Raw genomic sequence first — 20645 nt, 5'->3', positions numbered from 1 at the left:
ACAAGAGGATGACTTGACTGCTGAAAGTTGCTGGTATAGTAGAAAGTGGAATAAATGTGCTGTTGGAAGAGTAATGCTTTTGGAGGTGCTGAATGTGGGTAGACACTGCAGTTCAGAATGCTTTTTAAAAGTTGAAAATTGAAATGCTTAAGAAGTTGAAAATATTGGAAAATTGGAAGACAATGTCTTTACTCTCTCAAGTGAAATATGAGGGGTCAGTGTCCTGGTCTATCTTTACTTTCCTTTACTTTTCCTTTACTTTAGCCTGTTTGTGGCTGTTGTAAAATGAAGAGTGGGCTAGATGGGCTTGTACATGTGTCTTTACAGTAAGAAGTTGAATTTTAGGGGAAAAAGTGCTGATTTTTTTTTCCTTCAGCAATGAAATAAAGCACTAAGATAAATCACTGAGAGAGAAAAAAAAAAAAACTTTTTTTGAGTAAAAGCAAGTATCCTCTGTCTATAACTATTCTTCAAAGATTGTGCTATAGTTGCATAATATAATAGGTAACTTCTTGTCATCATTTTCATAAATTACTGCAAGGAAATGAGTATCTGGAATGGTGACTGTTGTGCTTTAGCAGCAGGAAATTCTGTGCCACCCATGAGTAGGGGCACTTTATACCCACAGTCTGAGAAGCTGTACTCCCCTGTAACTATAAAAAATCATACTTACATCTTGGTTTACTGTTAACTTGATAGATCATGTACTTGAGTACCTTCTTATTTCTTTTCCTCAGAGTAATAAAAAAAAATCAAAGTAACAAAGTTTATCATTTGGGAAAACAAGCCTAAGTTGACTTGGAGATAATGTTAAAAAAAATCTGTAAACACAATTTTCAGTTTCTTTTGAATTTCCTTAGTTTTTTTAAGGAAAGACAAAGTGCAATTTGCATATGTAACCAACTTTATGTATGGGTGGGTAACATGAGGCATATAATTGTGCACCAGTGTTTTCAAAAACAAATTGGAAAGGTTAATGTTTCATTAAAAAGAAAAAAAGCAGTGTAAAGGGGAAGTCCAGGTGGAACCTGCATATCTACCTTACTTTTCATTGAGAATACAGCACCCAACCACTGTGAAAAGCTGCACTTTTAAACCTCATCCCCCACTGGATCAGTGTGGTTACACAGATACTGTGTGGAAGTGTGAACAATGGAAATTTACAGGAATGAAAGGATAAGCTGTAATGTGCTACTACAGGATTAGGACTGTAGAGGTAGTTAGATGATTGCTAATGGTTTTTGGGTTGCATCAGAGAGGATTAAAAAGTAGCACTTTTAAAGGCAAGTTCTTCAGTTTATTCCTAGGAGTCTAGCTTTGCAATAGTAATACTCTTTTTATCTCAATGATATATTTGATGTGAGAAAATTCTGAAATAAGATCATTTAGTAGGCTGTTATGAAGAGATAGCCAATGTTTTCAGGTCTTTCAGTGGAATTTATTTCCAGTGAAATGTCAGTATCCAAAACACTGTCCTTTTGCCTGCTTCTTGCTTTGACAATTACAATAAATTACTTTACTCTTTTGTTGTTTACTCACCTTTAACTGAAATAGGTCTATCTTTCACCATTTTCCCCCTCATGCTGTAGTACACTGACTGAAGAGCACTGCTTTTTTCTCTTGTATCTACTAATAAGAAAGTTAGAAAAATGCATGTGAACCTTTCAGGTTGTCATGAAAATCAGTTCCTACTGGACTATAAAAGACCATCTCCACCAAGGGCTTTGTTAGCTGCCCATTTTGGACTCTGCCTCCAGTTCTATAGTGGAATGATTCTCTCTTTCTCCTGTCTCCAGTCAGTTTTTGTTTTCCCTTCTTGTTTTAAATAGATGTGTTGTTTGTGCTTGTATTTTTCTTCTTTGAAGTGCTTAAGCATATATTTTTCTCAAATTCTTTGTCAAGTTATTTCCATTATCCCCAAAACTGCTGGGAACCAAAGAATATGTTATATATATTTAAACTCTCAGGTGATTGCTTGAGGTCCTGAAAATTTGGAAACACTTTTGAAGTCTGAGTAGCGAATAAGACATGCTTGAGAATGGAAGTACGGGGCTAGGCTCCAACTGCATAAAAAACTGTTTAATTTTCTAAATGCATTACTGAAAAATACTCTTGTGTTTTTGGTAGACTTGGTCTCTCCATTCACTTGCCTTGATAGTGGATTCTAGTGGACCAATGTACCGTGGGTATGTGGAGCCAACGCTGTCTCTCGTTCTCACCCTGCTCTTAACTGTGCCGCCGTCGCATACAGAAGTACATCAGTGCTTGGGCAGGTGCCTTGGAGCTATAATAACTACTGTTGGGCCTGAGCTTCAAGGTTAGTGGGAATTTGAAGAGAAAAAAAAAATAGTCTCCTTCGTACAATGATGATATTGTATCCTTAAATGGAAGAATATAAGTTTTTGTTAGTTGCTGGTGGGGGAGGTGATGTTGACGGCTTCAGTTTTAGTCCTGCAAACAGCCTCACTTTGATCCCCCTTGTGACTGCTTGGGGGTTTTGACTGCAGCTTGAGATTGGTGTAAAGAAGTTTAAGTGACGTATGGTGTTTTGTCTAATGGTAAATTTGCATGGTAGGTAAGCCATGAAACCCTTGCTGCATGTTTTGCTGTGTGTAATTTTGTGGGGTGTGAGACAAGGTTTTTCCTCCATTTTTTAAACGTGTTTATTTTATTTTTAACTGATGGCGAGAGCTTAAGCTTGTTGCAATTGATGATACTGTGAACTAAACTCATTTCCATTCATTCTTAATATCCTTAGGTCTCTGTACCTTATTGTAGAGGCTTAAAATCTTGTCATGGCAAACACCGTGTCTGAAATTCTGTGCCTCAGGTGTTTAAACCATGGATTTGTAACTTTGTCTAACTGGGATTTTTAGGAATGTTTATAGGATGGTGTTTGATTGATTGCCAGAGAGCCACTAGTGGAATTTTAACTCTAAATAGTTATGGAATAGTTCTAGATGGTTTAATTGAACTTGTGTATCTGTGTGTTAACCTTCTGACCTGGAATATGATTAGCTTTTAAAATAACAACTTAAGTAGAATGTCTTCTGCATGTTATATTTCTGTAATTCTAAATATTTTTATAAACCTGATATAGGTGAGTTCTTAAAATACAGAATGGATTTGTTCTTCAAATTAAATACTGTTCTTTTAAAATGCTTGTTCTAGTAGAGTAGTGCTACTTATCTATTGGAGCTAATTAAAATTGCCTGCACACATGGATATGAGCTTAAGAGTTACCTGATATTTTAGGAAATGACTCAGTGTGTGAAATGTTGCTTGTACATATCTAGAATGAAAGAGACTTTGAAAATCTAACTTCAGATAATTAACTGGTTCCATAACCTGGGCAGATGGTCTCACAATATTTCTGAATGGAGACCATTGATCCAGAATTTCATTTGGGCAGCACATTGTTTAACTGAGCTAAAAAAGAGATACTGAAACACTCTGTAGCCTTTCTAATTTGCATGGCAAATCAGAAAGGTTGCACGTTGATCTGAGAACATTTTTGTGATATTGAAGCTTTAATAATTCTTGCTTCTCAGAGGTTTAAAGTCTGTAGTTGTGATAGAAAAGTTTTGCTGTGTTAAGGATATCCTCTTACATCATTAGGTAACGGAGCTACGATTTCAACAATCCGTTCTTCCTGTTTGGTGGGATGTGCAATCACACAAGACCATTCAGACTCGCTTGTTCAGGCAGCTGCTATATCCTGCCTTCAGCAGCTTCATATGTTTGCACCACGGCATGTCAACCTGTCCAGTCTGGTTCCCAGTCTTTGTGTGAGTATCAAATGCATCCCTTTTGGTCCTCAAAGTTATGTGTGTGCTTAGCAGAGGACAGAGGAAGTATTTAGCAAGGTATCAAGGATAGGCATATGTAATAAGCAAGTTATATTTGCAGAAACACTGGAGTACCCAAGCCATTTTATTTATTTTTGGAATGCTGCCCAAACTGAAGTCATAGGGGCTGATTGTCTCACCCTCAACAGTGTAAGAGAGCAAACATTTATGAATAATATGGCTGAGTAAAAAAGATGCTGAAATGCCCTGTTTGCTCCAATTACTTGCATGCAAAGAGGGAAAGGTAGCAGATTTTGGATTTATATTACCACTGTCAGCATATTAGGAGCTGACATACAAATTTTTATGCTGCTGCTGTTAATGTTGTCTTCTTCTTTCATTAGTGTTCTGTCAGCAAGTCCTGGCTTAAGACTTGAAGTAAGGCAAAGGCTTGAACCCAAAACATACCTAATATAAGAGGAAAAGTGGTGTGGGTGTGGTTTTGATGTAGGTTGGTGGGGTTTTTAAAAATAATTACTATTGTAAAAGTTATTTTTAGAGGGTTTAGTAGTCCAATACTGAGAAATTTGAAAAGCTTCTCCCTAATGTCTGTTAGATGTTTTGAAAAGTTGTTTATGCCATTATTTTTGGTGCTGATGACTCAGTGTTACCTGAAGGTATGCAATATTCCTTATGTCAACATTAGACCTTTTTCCCTGTCTGCCATCCAGATTTTCCCTAGGGCATCCCTAGGGCACTTATGATTAGGTGCTTCTCCCCAACCCTATACACACCCAAGCCCCACCCTGCCCCAAGCACTCCTGTGAGAGTAGTGTGTTTATAGACTCTGTCACATGTCCCTACACAAAATTTTGCATGAAAGGGGTGCAGCACACCCAGAAGTAGGTAAGCTTTTTAGTATGAGTACCATGTACAACGTGACAGAGTCCCTACAGCCATTTACCCTGTAAATACCAGTGGGTGGTGTTAGAGACAATGAAGTTCATACATTAATAACTGGTGCTGTTTTGAAACCTTTTCCCATGGTTTTCTACTGTTTCTCTCCTCTGAGTTTTCTTGGGCATTTCTTCATATTGCAAATGCACAGTCATGTAGGCAAGGCCGGCCTTTACCTGCACCATTAGCCAATTTTTCAGAATGGAATTAATGCAGCTATCAAAATTAAACCACACAGTTCCACACTCTTGTTTTAATTTCTTCTTCCTCCATTGGCTTCATAACCTGTAGTTATTTGTTTTGTAACTTGAAACAGGAAATACCCTTTACATTAATAAATCTCCCAGATGTTCCGTGTTTTAGGTCATTAAAACAACTTTGGTGTGATATTTAGAAGTTCTTTAAAGACTGCCTGTTTTCTTAGGACTAAATTCTTGTATACTCATATATGGAATAAAGAGGTACTGTTAAAATGCTTTATAAACTGTAGAACTCTTTCATTTAGGGAAGCATTTTCCATTCCCATAATAACCTAATACCAAGAAAGCAAATGGATATTTGGTTTATTAAAACCAAATTACCCCGGAGTAAGTAAAGAATTAGAGTTTCTTAAAGGGCACTCTCTACCTCTTCCATCGTGGAAAAACATTCACTTCTCTGTGCAGCTACTTCCTCTCAGAAAAATAGAGACCATACACAATTCTTCAGTAAGGAAAATATTTGCTTCTGCTTTAGATGATTCAAAGGAATTAGAAGCCAGCATTGGTTAGCAAAAAATCTGATGCTGTCTTATTGAGAGGTACTTTAAAGAACTTAATGTTATAGATTCTGTTACTAATGTGAAATGCAAGTTTTATGATAGCTGTCATGTGCAGTGCACCTAATAATGGCTTTTTGTTTAAAAGAATGTGATTTACAGCTGTAGCAGAATATGAGGCAGAATAGTACTGGAGTGTAAAAAATTGGGAACTGTAATTAATCTACATCACACTGGCACAGTAGTTCAAATATTTAAGCTTTTATCTCTTTAACCAGGTGACAGCTGTCAGCTCTGTGTATGTCAGCTTTATTTTCATATTTGTATATTATGAAAAGTGCTTCTGAACTTCCAGAACTTGGTTCCTAGCAGCTCACACATGGGCTTATAACTGAAAAATAGAATGCTTTTAGTCCTTAGCAGCGTTGATTTATTGATACTGGGGTGCAGCAGTTCACTCATCTGTAACGGTTTTGACTTTCAGGTTCATTTGTGCAGCTCTCACTTGCTGCTGCGCCGGGCTGCAGTTGCGTGTTTACGACAGCTTGCTCAGAGGGAAGCATCAGAAGTGTGTGAATATGCCATGAGCTTAGCAAAAAATGCTGGAGACAAAGAAAACAGTGGCATCAGTATGTATTTCTTTCATGTGGCCTTTTTGTGACAGTTGAATGCACATGTGTGCGTATGTGTGCTTTGCCTTCAGAAAGAGGGGAGAAAGCCCAAAACCCCCCTTGTACCCTTAGTGAAAAGACCCCTTAATTGTCTCTTCTGACTTCAATAATTTCTGGCCCCACCCCTGCTTACCTCTGGGATTTTGTTTATAATTTAACTATTTGTAAAATTCAGACTTAAACCTCTCTCTGTCATTAAGGCTGGCAATTCAATAGGGACCACAGTATATATACAGTGAAAGCATTTTACAGTGTTTCTGATATTATAGCTCTTGTTATTTGAAAAATGGTCTTAATGGTGTGCTGCTTGATTGAGCTGCCTGGTTGTGTTATATTCTGTTAGCATCACATCTTCATTGCCTATGGACTTTACTGACAGGTCTAATTCTTACATGTATGATTTTATTTTGAAAATAGGGGTCTCAACAGTGTTGATCAGCACAGTTTTCCTACAAATGTAGAACTGTGAGCTTACTCAAATGATACCAATTAAGTCTGTCTCTGGGAAGAATCTTTAGAGACCAATGCTATTAGGTTTTTTACTAATTTATGGGCTATGTGCCTTGAAGAGAGGGGATTTTGTTTAGTTTTTTAACTAATACTTGGAGGTGTTATTTGCCTCGCAGATGAAATTAATTGCTGTATTAGAATCTTTCTAGCATTGATTCAGAAAGATATCAATAACATCTTGGTGATCTTTGATTGAACTATACACACACAGGTACACAGTGTCCAATTTAAATCTGTTGCTCCAAATTCTAAGACTGAGTTCCTGATTTTAGAAAAGCTTTCTCATTCTCATTTTGCAGACATGAATCCTTTTACACCTGGAGCTGGCTCTCGGCGAGACGCTCATTCCCGGCATCAGGGGGTTAATATAACAGAGACAGGCCTGGAGGGTGTCCTGTTTGGCATGTTGGATCGTGAGACTGATCGGAAATTGTGCTCAGATATCCATGATACTCTGGGACACATGCTTTCATCTCTGGCAGTGGAAAACCTTTCTCACTGGCTCATGCTTTGTAAGGATGTCCTTGCAGCTTCCAGTGGTAAGTGTTCTGTTGTCCTCACGTAAATGACAGTATGTCCTTAGCGTTAGCCTGTTCTGGCAGTACTGGTTTGGAGCTTGTCTTTTATCCTAGTTAAGATGTAGGTTATATTTTATACAGAACTTTGATTATCATGCAATTAAATTGCCACAGAAAGAAGGAATTATCAATGTTAAGTGTCAGTATACTGCTCGTAAAAGTAAAAAGTTAGCTGCTTGAAGTAGGGATTCCAGTGGGGAAGAAAGGTGTTTGGAAGTCTGACATTTCAGTGTCTTAGTGAAAGCAGGCATTCTTTTTAGCCTGTATACATCAGGATACATACAGAGAGAAGACTCCTGTACACATTCTGAGCTTTCTTTTATGAGGTTGTGTGAATTACTGATGTGATGATAGGTTACCATGGTGATAGAAATTTTGTTTGTTATTCAGCTTTGCAGATTCGTTTGCACAGATTTTGTCCTCTGAGACCTTATTCCTGTTTTTCAGCCTGTAGGATGGCTATGACGCAGAATCTGCTCATTTCCCTTACATTTATACTTGTTTATTGGCATGTGTGAGTTCATCCTGAAGCTGTTTCTAAACGCTGCCAGATTTACATTTACTGATGAGTAATGCTACCAATAACTTCTTTATGCAATGTAGTTACCACAAACCTGCCCAGTGAGAAAGACCTCATTTCCTGAGTTTTAAATTGGCATGTCCTTTTGTTATTTAATGTGGGATGGGTCTGAAAGTTTTTAACATGGTTGCCCAATTTCTTATTTAGTTATTAGTTGGAGACATGTCTCGGAGAAAACCATATTTAAATGAATTACTCTCATGTGTATTGTAAGCCAGCAACTTCACTTTGAGCTCCTTTGATCCAAGTAACTGGCATATGACCAAAATGGTTGGCTTTTAAGTAGAGATTTACAAATCAGCCACATCCAGGTCCTGAATGCTTTCTCAAAACGCTGTTGTTATGAATTGGCATCATCCATGTTTGATTTGTCACAGCCTTTTTCTTTATTGAATATCTTGGCTCTTCAGTTGCTTAAATTTAGACTTTCTAAGAAGCATGCCTTAGTTCCTAAGGAGCATGCATTGTAATAATTTCCTTTAATTGTCCTCTAATTGTTGCTGGAGTAATTTTTGTCAGTATTTTGGCATTTTGCTAATTTAGACCTTGTCATTAAGGACTTGCACTCTTATTTCTGACTAGCAGAAGTATATATGCATGTTTGATAAGGGAGTTTCTGGTCCCTGTTCAGCTTTTCTTTTTTTATGTGATGGCTGAAATTATTTTTATTTTCTGAAATGAAGTCTCAAGCCTACACCTAGAGAAAAGAATTTTTTTAATGTTAATCACATTTTTGGGTTCTATCAGTGGCCTGCGTGGCTGCATAGCTGTCCCATGGCATGGAGCTTTGTAATTTTGTTTCAGTTTAACTTGTTTTTGTCTTCCACTTGAAATGGGAGCTGAATAATTCAAAGCTAAGCTGATTCTTTTATTCTGAGCCTGATAATTCTTTTAATTCTGAACCTTATCCTGTGTATTGTCAATTTAATGGGTTAATTTACAAAGCTAAGCAATTTAGATACGGGATTCAGCTATAATTGGTAACTGTGGAGAATTAATGTTATAGGAATTTATCTTGTATCATGTAAGATAAATAAAGAGTAATTTAACCCAGAAGAGAAGTGAAAACCATTTATTTTAATGATACGCTCTTGCTTTTGGACATTTGTCAAATGTTTCTACAGAAGAATTAGTCTGTTCTGAATCTCAATGTAAGGAAATATTTGAACTCATGTCCTTAACTGCCTTCTGTGGATTTTAACAGTGACATGTTTTTCTTCCTTGTAATTGTTCCATGTCATAGACATGAGCACTGCTGCTCCCTTGGGAGGGGGGAAGGATGAGGAGTTGGAGAAGAAGGATGAGATGGATGATGACACAATGTTTACCACCTTGGGTGAAGAGGACAAATCCAAGCCTTCTGTAGCACCTCGCTGGGCCACTCGAGTGTTCGCAGCAGACTGTCTGTGCCGAGTTATCATGCTGTGTGAGAATGCCAACAAGGCACACTTCGACCTGGCACTGGCTCGTTCAGCCAGACTTAAAAACCCAAAAAGTAATTGCATGCTTTGGTTTTATCCTTTATTTTTTATTTTAATTTTGACACCTTGTTACACAGGTTAAGATTACACAACCAAGAAAAAAAATAAGCACTTATTCTTTCATTCAATTGGCTAAAACCAAAGGAAATGCCCAGCAAAAGTCGATGAAACTGTGTCTTTATAACCACAGTAGTTACAGTACCATGAGCACACAGAATGAGGTTTTCTGGAACATAGCAGTTCTGAAAGACTGGTCTGCTTAGGGGAAAAAAACCTTAGAGATGCAAAGATTTTCTCAGTTCTGAAAGAGAAGCAATAGCTTCTAGCTAAGGGCAAGCTGGGAGTGTTTTCAGAGTTTAATGTAATGACAGCAGTGAATTCAACTTGAGATTATTTTAGCATCTCCAATCTGAAGATATGCTGGAAAAGAAAAAAGAAGGGATCAAGCTAGGTAATTATTGCTATGGTATTGGTTGTAGAGAGAGGGGGATGTGTGTGGAGGGGGTGGTTATAAAAAGACTACTTTATAAAGTTCGTTCTTTTGGTATCCACAACAGTGCTAAGTCTTAGTTTTCAAGCTCATGCTCCAGAGATAGTTTTGTGTGTTAGATGATCAAAATCGAGAGGTCCTTGATGGCACAGTAGTTTTGTGAATAAATGTTTTTCAGATAGCGTGAGGTGTTTGTCCTTGAGTTGTCCATGTCTGTAGTTTTTTTGAGTCTACCTGTGTAGTGGTCATGAGGATTTTGTGTGTGTTGGATTAATATTGTGAGCATCCTAGAATGTGTGACATTAATGGATTTTGATGTCTGTGTTACTGAGGGTGTCTGTTATGATATGGAGAGTTATCAGGTCTTTGCCTTTGTTGCCTTAGTACAGCCTGGTTCCAGCACTGTGCATTGCTTTTGTGAGAATCTGGTTTTTGACTTGATTTGAGGCCAAGGCCACTGAAAACTAGGAAGGAAAAATTTCAGGGAAGTTTTTGTCAAGGCATTGTATTACAAAGAAAGTAATGAAATAACTGCTGCTTATAGGGTCCTGCAGAGAATTGCATATCATAATCTGGAGAATTTTATCTGTATTTATTTAAAGTGAACTTTGATGTGTGTGGTATCATGGTAAAAAAGGAAAACTCAGCAATCTTCTGCCCCCCCCAATGCAGCTTCTAAAATATTCAAATTTTACTATTGACTCTCATGGTCTGAAAAAGTAAGTGCAGACTTCATCACTGGAGTTTGTAAGCAATTTTTAATCTTTCTTTACTGATATGCCTCTGAAAAGCTTTAGCCACAAAATTGTTTTCCTTTTTTACCTTGAGACTTGAAAATATCTTAGGCAATTTGTGGGCTTCATTAGTCACAGAGGATGTTGCTAAATAATTTATTTTCATGTTAGTTTTACAACACATGGTAATTTCAAATTGAGAGTAAGAAAAGAAACAAAATGAATACATAGAGAAGAATAATCCTTTTGGAAATGTTACCAAGCTATGTGTTTTTCTCATCTGTATGCTTACAGTCTTAGATGTGGTTTTTGGGAGGAGAACTAGAGGCATCCTCAGTTTTAGGTGTTTAAGCTTAACATCAGCAGGGGTCACTGTAAGCAAAGGACTCGAGCAGGAGCAGGAATTACCTTGAAGATTTTCTGTATGTTTGGGGGATCATTCGGATTAGCTTTACTAAATGTTTTAATATATTCTAAGCTACTTAGCCACATTTACGTACTTCATTCTACACAATTTCTGCTCAGTTTTTAAAGCTTTCTTAGGAAGAACAGTCATAGAATCACGTTGCAGGGATGGGGAAGTGGAAAACAAGAGAGAAAGAAAGCTAGGTTACATTTTTTCCTTCTTCTAAGCATTGAATTTGGACCTTTCAAAACAAATAGACAAAATTCATGCATGTCAATGAGGAAAATGTTGCAAGTATTCATCATGTTAGCTGTCTTTTAAGTTACTAAATAGTTCTTTGTGTTTTGCTCCAAGATGACTTCCTCGTACTGCATCTCTCTGACCTTATCCGAATGGCATTCATGGCTGCCACCGACCACAGCAACCAGCTACGGATGGCGGGGCTTCAAGCTCTTGAGGACATTATCAAGAAATTTGCATCTGTTCCTGAGCCAGAGTTTCCAGGCCATGTGATACTGGAGCAGTATCAGGCAAATGTGAGACCTCCTTCATAAGTTCAGGAAATTGTGTATTTATGCCAATATGCCAGTATTAGCTTTGAGAACATTTTGTATTTTCAAAAAAAGCTGTGAGGAGATTTTTCTGTGTGTGAAAATGTGGCACAGAGACTTACTTGTGGATACTAAATGCAAAAAGCAAGGAGGGAACAGAGGCTGGGTGAAACTAAATCACACAGGCTTCTCACACTGGCCTGGGAAAGCATAAGAAAGAATCCAAACAGTCCTTGGTAAAGGACAACAATCTACAGGTGTTGTTTACTCAAGGGGTGGTGTTCCACTTAAACAATGATGGTGATGTGTTGCTTTAATGACCAATGAGTTTTACCTCTCAGACCTTCTCGAAGATGTGTATAAAAGAAGATTAATAAACTTTTCTCTCTTGGACAATACAGCCAAGGGAATCAGTGTTGTACTTATCGCTGTTCCTGATATGGTGCGATACTCCTTCAAATTTTATTTTTGTATCTCATTCTATTTATTGTAATTTAGTAGCTGATAAAATTCAAATTCAGTAGCTTGAAAGCCAAATATTGTAAGTTACATTTAATTTTCGGTAAAAGTGGCTAATAGTTGGTAGAACTAAGTATTGAAAAATATTGTTCACTCGGTTCTAGATTTAATCTAATAAATCTGTTTTCTTGGGAATTAGTGAATATACGTATGTTTAAATGAAAACTACAAAAGTATATCACTGGGAAGTGGGCAATTAAAGATTTATTAGGGGATATTACTGTGCTTTTTTTGTTGCATAGCTTAACTCTTTCACCCCTTTTGTTTTCACTCTGTCTTCAAGAGCTTTCCAAATACTTTTTAAAGGCAGACTTTCATCCTTTTCCTTCTTGCCTTTTTCTTCCTTCTGTAGTGCTGTAACCATTGTTTCTTTCTTTTGGACTTGGTTCCTTTTGTTTCAGGAAAATACTACCTTATAGCAACGGCTTAAAAGGCATTTTTCAGTCACTGTTTGTCACTTTGCAGACTTGATGCAAATCCAGCCATAAACATTTATTTTCACATTGCTGTTCCTTTGGACATCAGATTGTCCTTGGCTCATTGATCCTCAGCAGAAGTTGCACCTGTAATACTGTAATGATTAAAAGGATATTCATTAATTAACAGAGGGAAGATAATACCATGTATTTCACAGAGGTAGTTGAGACTTAAAAAGGCAATAGCTAAGCAGAAAAAAAAAGTAGCTTAAGACATTGTTGTTGTTGTTTAAAGCATGCTGTTGCACGTGTTTGCTAGACAGCAGGGATGATTTTGGGATGTAATTACAATGTGAAATTTGGAAATCTTGTCTTGCTTGTTCACTTGTCCTTGAGCCTTAAACAAGGTGAGATAAACAACACTGTGTCCTTATTGTAGCTGGATTTTTAACTACCCTTTTATTAACAGGTTGGAGCTGCTCTGAGGCCAGCTTTTTCCCAAGACACACCATCTGATATAACTGCAAAGGCCTGTCAGGTACAGTGGAAAACATTCACATGCTATAAGCAAAATTAATTTTGGAAGAAGGATGCGAAAGAGAAGTAGTATCAGATGGCTGGGAGATGTTGTAAGCTTAAGCTGTGATGTTTTTGCAACATCTTTTGAGTTTCATAGTAATATATTTTGTTCCTCAGACGTGCAGAAGTTCTTTTAGGGAGCTGCATCAAAAAATGTATCTGGGACAAACTATGTCTTCATGTCAATCCTGCAAGAAAAAAAGAAGAAAAAAAACCAAAAATGCTTGCTTAATGAGACCAGTGGAAGTTTATTTCTTGTCTTTCAATCTGATCAAATATTTGGATTACTGATAATTTACCTTTAAACCCTAAATTCAGTTCAATTTAATGCTCTAGTTCAGAATTTAGAAGATCTGAGCATTCTCATTACAGTCATAGTAACTAAGTGTCAGTGAAAGTTTGCTAAAAGATTTTTTTTTAGCTTTGGATGTGTGTGGCATTGTTTTCTTGTGTGTGATCTTGTGTACTGCAGTTTGAATCAACTAGCTGGAACATAGCTGTAGTAGTAAGTGGTTTTTAGAGCTAAAGAAACTACTGTGGTTTAAAGCAGCAGTTTTGTTATCTATGCAGACATAAGTTTTAAAATAATAACTCTGTGTTTCTGAGTTTTGTTTAGTAAATTTGGGTCATCAGGAGTGTGATTTTGTGTTGTTCTTTTACACACTTAAATTTCAGCAAAACTTGCAAGGATAGATCAATTATGGTATATCTTGGTATGTACATGTAGGACAAAATATGTTCATCATGATTTACAGATAGTTTCTGCATGTTTACATGAAGAAGCTGTTTGTGTGAAAACATTTAACATTGTTTATAACTTGTCAAAATCTTTTCTATTCAAGCAATTTCAAAGCAGATGTGTGCGTTTACACGATCAAATGGTTGGAGATTAGGTTTGGATATTTAACTCTCTAGAAGTTACATGGACAGTGTTGGGCTTCTCTGAAGAAGTGGATATTGTTATAGTTTTATGTCATTAGTGAAACAGATGTTGACTTGCTCAGCAGCAGGATTGAAGCTGGTCTTATTGCTACTGTGAATGAATAACAGTTTTGTGAAAAGCTTTCAACAGCTTTGTCCTGTACCTGTTTGGGACACTTTTAGTGTTTGTGTTGAAGTTATTGTAAGTATGTCCATAATTCCAGATCATGGGAGAGTTCCTTCTCCAAAGGATTTCATGGAACTGGTTCTCTAAAAGAAAAATAAATAATTGGAGATAGGTAAAAATGCCTTTAAAAAAGAAGTAAAACCTGAACTGCTTGAGTTTTGTGAGTTTTTTTGCTTCTGATCCTTATTCTGGAGGTTATTCTACAAGGATAAGAGCAGCTCTTCTGAAAGAATTTGTCCCTTTTTCTCTTTGTAAAAAAGCAACTGCTTTTTAGATAGAGTTCTTCTATTGCCTCCATTATGTCTGGCATCAGTGTGTTTCAGAGGATGAGTGCCAATGTATAGCATTAGTCAGGAGCAGGCAATCTGTGATGTTTGTTATTTTAAGTACCTGTTTAGATCCATTTAATTCAAATGGAAAGTTGAGAGACGCCCAACTGTCTGTCCACCATTGTGGACAGATTGTTCTAGGTGTAGAACTGTGGGTTCCAAATCATAGCTCAAGCTTTCAAATAATTTCTAGGTGTTTTCTTGACATTAATTATTTGAAAGCTTCCCACTAGTATGGAGCCTTATATATTGATATGAGATGTGAGGGGTTTTAAAAATACACTTTTGTTGATTGCTGTCCAGTATATTCCTGACAGAGAATGCAGTGACTCATTACCTGAATGATTTGACCAGATACTTGGGAACAGAATAAAAAATTTGTTATATCCTATTTATGGAAGATCGAAAAATTATAAAAATATTTTCCATGTCTCTTAAGTTCCCTTGTAATATACATTGCAAATATAGCCTTTATAACCACTGTCTTGAGTAATTCTGTTGTCATGGGTGGGGAAAAAAAGAAGAAAACCTAATTTATTTGTCTTAGGCAGGAAGACAGAGGCTAAGCTTTCCTGGTGGTTGTTTTGGGGTTTGGTTTTCTTACTAATTTTTTTTTCTTTTTTTCTCATTTATAATATAAGGTTGTTGCTAGTTTAGAATGATTCTAAACTTTGTTGTCTAGGTATGTAGCGCTTGGATAGGAAGTGGGGTTGTAAGTGACCTGAATGATCTTCGCCGAGTTCACAACCTTCTTGTCTCTTCCCTGGATAAAGTGCAAGCAGGAAAGGGATCTTCTAGCCAGCTTTACCGAGAGAGCGCCACCACTATGGAAAAGCTCGCGGTTCTGAAAGCATGGGCTGAGGTAAACAATGACCATTAAATCTGTAAAAGTTTGGAAACATTTTACAGTGTGATAGCAGCCTCACACCCCACACTGGCTGTACATGCCTTCCTCCTAACCTCTTGTGCAGTTCTGCTCCTGGGATGTTTTAAACTCAGTATCTTTCCCTGCCATTCTGTTGAGCCATATTTACACTGAGGCTTGATTGTCCTTTGTTTTACTGCACTCTTCTCTATACAAATACACACTCATACCCTATCAGATGTTTAATTTCTTCCCATCTTACTGCTCTTGAACTTGGAAAAAAAAACCCACAAACAAGAAAACAAAAAACCCTAAAAATCAAACAGCCATAAACTATATTCTTGGAAAACATTGCAGTTAGTTAACTAGTTAACTGACTAGTTAGTTAACACTGTCAAGAATTTAGAATTGACACATTTTTAGGAAGAAAGTATATGACCAGATTGTTTTAGGAAAGACCTGTTTATGAACCTAAACATTATATATATACTGGTAGAAGTAAAAGAAAGTATTTCAATAAAATGGAGTTGTATTGAAAATCTCTTTTTTCCAGTAATTTTCTGGTGAATTTTATCTGTATGGAATCTGTTCCATTTGTGTGGTAAAGGCTGCTGCTTTCCTTTCCTTTTAGAATCTCACAGTACATACTTTGACATGTTTTACTTCTAGGTATATGTCGTTGCCATGAAAATTAAGAAAGAAGCAGAAACCAAACCAAAGCGTGTTTTAAAGAGCACAGAGGAGGATGAGGATGATTTTGGTACTGTGGATGAGTTGCCACCAGACAGTTTGATAACACTTGTACAACCTGAACTGCCTGCACTGAGCCGTCTCTGGTTGGCTGCACTGAAAGATTATGCTCTCTTAACTTTACCAGCTGAATTTGCTACCCAGCTTCCACCAGATGGTATGGACTGAAATCTCTTTTTGTGCTTTGCAAAACAGAAACAAGACTGTAGCTGGACATTCAGAATTGTTCTATAAATTATTTGGCATGCATGTTTTTTATGCAAGTGATAAATTTCTGCCTGAGCATGTTATAGCAATATTTCCTAACTTTGAATCTTTTTTCCTTCAATTTGCGATGAATATCCTCTTTATTTAAATCACTGAAATCATTAAAATCATGTCTTTGTAGAATTAAGAGTACTTCTTTACCTCTAATACTTTGTTATCAAATGCAAAAAGATTTTGGCTGTATGAGAAACATAGCCCCTGAAATTAGAGCAGACACTGTATTTTACTGAGTTAAGAGTGAATGCTCTAGATTAAAAATGCTGCAAGACCCGATGACTGTGCCTGCCTTTCTTGCTCTCTGCTTACTGCTTTACTGAGGCCAGGGCACTCTCTCATGAGAGGTACTAATATTGCTACTACAGAAGGAGAATTGGCATGTACTGCAACTTACAAGTATTACACCTGATTATGTTTATGATCAGGCACACCCAGAGTAAATATACTAATAAATTTAAATTTTTTATCTGTTACTTGCAGAGAATTTCAGAATTTACCTTTGCTTTTTTAATTTAACAGGAGGAGCATTTTACACTCCAGAAACAATTGACACAGCTAGACTGCATTACCGAAACTCCTGGGCTCCCATACTACATGCAGTGGCACTTTGGCTAAACAGTACAGGGTTTAATGTGTCAGAATCAACAGAAGACACCGCTGCAGCAATGCCCAATTCTCAGAAGCGTGCTACATCCATTATGTTAAACCAGGCACCTGGAACTCCGCCTACCACTAAATCTTTGCCAGAGATAAACAAAGATCGAATGCATTTAATTTTGGGTAAGAGTTACAAGTTTAGAATTCAGTAGCAGCACGTTATGGTATGAAATGCTATGAAAATGACAAAAGATACTTTTCTTGAAATCGGCGAAGTTTAAAATTCATTACATGTCTGGACAGTAAAGTTTTGAAAATCTTTGTCTCATCCTCCCTTTTATCTCTCTGCCTTCTGTGTTCTTTGTAGCTTTGACAGAATATTTGTCAGTGTGATTACCGTGATTTATGTAATTGAATAAAATGAGTAGGAACTGATCTACACTGTAGTATAATGCAGGTAATACAAAATGTTATGCTTCAAAGATGCAAAAGCTATGAGGTTAATTAAAATACACACCCTTATAAGAACGCTGCTTAATAGAGACTGGTATTTGGCAAGTCACATGGAGTAGCTTTTGCATCAGTTTTTCATCTGGGAGTAGCATTCACATTCATCCCTTTGTTGTTACTTAACAGTTTTAAGAGGTGGATGTAATCTCTTATTCTGAGGAATGCCAGCAGTTTGCTGAGATGTAGACATTTAAATCCAGAATTAAGTGCTATGTGTATAAGATGAATATTGTGTGATTTTTTTGGAGCTTAAGTTAATTTAATTTGTCTTTACATATAAAGGAGTTCAAAAAAATGAAACTCATTTGACAACTGAAGGTTTCACATGACTGAGTTACAGATCTTAGGACAAAGTATGGAATTCTGGTCCGTAATCTTAAATTACTTGTTGTCTCTGTGTATTATTTATCCTGACAAATTTTGGGCAAGATGTGATGCAGAAGAGGAAGCAAATACATTTCTTCTGCATAGACCCTCTGTTAATTGAAAGGAAAAAGAATTGAGAAAAACAGTTATTTTTCTAAAGTTGTTAAGAACTTGCCATACTTAGAAAAAATTTTTTAAAAAACCTTGGTTTTATGATGATATTAACAATCTTTTTAATTATTGCTCTTTTCAGGTGTTAGTATACAGTTTCTGTGTTCCCCGAGACCTGAAGAGCCTGTAGAGCATGTTACATCTTGCTTACAAGCACTTCATACTTTATTGGATTCCCCTTGTGCCAGGATCCATATTGCAGAGGATCAGGTAGTGTATGAGTATGTTGTAATAATCAGCTTTTTCTATGTCTTGGTCTTTCATCTATGATGATTACAAGAGCTGTAATTATTTTTTGTGTGAGAAAAGCATTTGTTCATCATAAGCAAGTGACATAACAATTGGGAATTGTTTAGTCCTAATTAATGTTTTTATCTGTATTTTGTTTTGCTGCAGCTCCTTGGTGTTGAACTCCTGAGTGTGCTTCACCGACTCCTCCTGACCTGGGACCCTCCTTCAGTCCAGCTACTGGTTACAGGAGTTGTCCAGCAGATAGTAAGAGCAGCTCAAGATTATTTGCAGGAAAAAAGGAACACGCTAAGTAAGATTCTGAAACACGGCTTGCTTTGCAGAGTAAATAAGCAACAGATTTTCATACTGGGAAAGGAACTCCTTTCCCAATATGAAGAAGGTTACATTAGAGTATGGTTACACTGAGGAGGAAAATGCTGTGTATTCCACAGATAATTTTGATTGTGTTCATAATTACCTGCTGATTTCTTAACTCTTGTAAGGTGTATTTTTTCTTCCTCTGATCATTCTCATTTCATGTCGTGATTTTCATTAATTTTTCTGGAGTAAGAGTGGTGCAAGTCATACCCAGCACACCCCCCTTATTAAAACCTTGCTCTGTTTCCTTAATGTTTCTCTTCTGATTCCCTCCTTAGCACTTCATTTACCTTTTTTCTGAAGTTTAATGGTTTAGGCATCAGTACAGGGTATTGTGATGTGTCCCTGGCACAACTGACATTCATGAGATGAGTGAGCTACTCCTGAAACCAGTATGAAAAGTTGCCTGCCCAGGAGATCTTGCCAGGAAGTGGAGCAGACTTGCACCTGGGTTCTTAACTTTACTGACATTCAGGGCACTCAGGGCGTGTCAGCTGCCAGGAGCTCTGGGAACAGGGTGTGCAACAGGAGCTAGGCAGTTGGCATGGAAAGGCATGCTCATGCTGCCCAGAAGTGCTGCTCAAGACTGTACAGGACTGCTGGAGTCAGCATAATGATGGCAGTGACATACAACAACACAGTCTGCTGACTGAGAGACAATCACCTCTGCTGCATCAGAGGTCTAATGACCAGGTTTGAAATTCAGATGAAAATGCTGATGTGCCTGTTCTCCAGAGCCTTGTCTGTGCAGCCAGGGCTGGAAGTGACATTGGTCTCACCTGTGAGATCTGAAGGAAATGCTTGTGAAGGTGAGCATACCCTGTGGTGTCAGGAAAGGTAAATGGAGGAATTAAATCTTCTTCACAGAGGTCCTGCACGTGCAGGAGCTGAAGTCCCATGTTTCTCAGAAGGAGAGACAGCCATAGGCTATGCTGGAATATGGCCCTGGAGGATGGTGCTTGCATGAAGGTGGCGCCTGCAATACTGTGACTTCCAGCAACAAAAGCCACTATCTCCATATATCCAGTTGGAGAACATGGCAGAGATCTGGCAAGAGAGGAGGAGCCAGCTGTCCTATTTTGACAGATCAGAACTGGTAACACTGAAAGAAAGTGAAGGGTGATACCAGCCAGGAGCCACAGGCTGTCTGATCAAGAAGGGGAGGTGAATGGAGCTATGTTAAACCAACCCAAAGAAGCATTTCGGTCAGGCTGTGGGAGCCTCATGAGAGGCTTTTACCATCCAGCCATGTGCTGGAAGGGTGACTCTGCTGGAGGCTAACACTCAGAAGTGTACGAAGCACAGACTTTCTCAGTCCAGATGCTGGACAGTCCAAATAAGGGTGTGGCTCAGTTGTTTTGCTCTGCACTTATACAGAAGAAATGGTTACAGAGGTTAATGGTAGTTCTGGCTGTACCAGCTATATGATAGTAGAGGTCATAATTTCAAGGGAAAGGAAGAAAATGAGTAGCAGAGCAAAAGCTTTGGCCTTACTTGGCTTATGCGGGGAGCTTGTAGATGAAATCTTGTGGTAAGCTTTCCTGAAGGGCAAAGGGAAGAGTGTTCATTCATGTTTGGTGACAAAATAAAGCTCATTCACAATGATCATGGCAGGAGGCTGATTTGGCTGAGCAGGAACTTCTGACTGAGCTCAAATGTGACATGGAAGTGTATGGATGTTGGAAGTGGAAGCAAGCTGCCAAGGAAGACTACTGAAGACTTCGTGGGTATGGAGGAGTGGAACTGGGAAAGCACAGTTCAGCTGGAACTGAGACTGATGATGAGAACATCCAGTGTGACAAGAACAACTTTATAGATCTGTTGTCAGCAGAGGAAATTTGAACCTGCTGCTGAATGGATTGGGTGATCTAACAACAAAACACACTAGATGAAAAACTAAGGCACTATTACCTTCTTTGCTTGTTCCTCCTGTGTCTAGTGAACAAGCCTAGGGGAGAGCAATGAAGGAAAGAAAAAAAAAAAAAATACAGGTGACCATCCAGTTAGGGACTGCTCACAAGAAAGCCAGCCTTACCCTGAAACCAGATGGGATGCATCT

The 20645-nt window shown here is 37.7% G+C and overlaps 1 protein-coding gene across 2 annotated transcripts in view; it reads left to right on the top strand.

Moving 5' to 3' along the window:
• The window catches only part of HEATR5B (HEAT repeat containing 5B), a 56027-nt gene that overhangs the window by 22960 nt on the left and 12422 nt on the right, over nt 1-20645 (top strand). For both annotated transcript variants that reach the window (XR_001520581.3, XM_015622550.2), the window contains exons 20-31: nt 2128-2317; nt 3619-3788; nt 5987-6131; nt 6983-7222; nt 9085-9336; nt 11307-11488; nt 12908-12976; nt 15137-15316; nt 15989-16226; nt 16853-17113; nt 18060-18187; nt 18374-18518. Coding sequence is in view for 1 of the 2 variants with exons in the window: in XM_015622550.2 (XP_015478036.1) it covers nt 2128-2317; nt 3619-3788; nt 5987-6131; nt 6983-7222; nt 9085-9336; nt 11307-11488; nt 12908-12976; nt 15137-15316; nt 15989-16226; nt 16853-17113; nt 18060-18187; nt 18374-18518 (2200 nt within the window). In the remaining variant the exon portion in view is untranslated. The remainder of the gene's footprint in view (nt 1-2127; nt 2318-3618; nt 3789-5986; nt 6132-6982; nt 7223-9084; nt 9337-11306; nt 11489-12907; nt 12977-15136; nt 15317-15988; nt 16227-16852; nt 17114-18059; nt 18188-18373; nt 18519-20645) is intronic.

The sequence above is a fragment of the Parus major genome, chromosome 3, assembly GCF_001522545.3.
Source record: "Parus major isolate Abel chromosome 3, Parus_major1.1, whole genome shotgun sequence".
Lineage (NCBI taxonomy): Eukaryota > Metazoa > Chordata > Aves > Passeriformes > Paridae > Parus > Parus major.
This window is presented reverse-complemented; position numbering and strand designations above follow the sequence as displayed.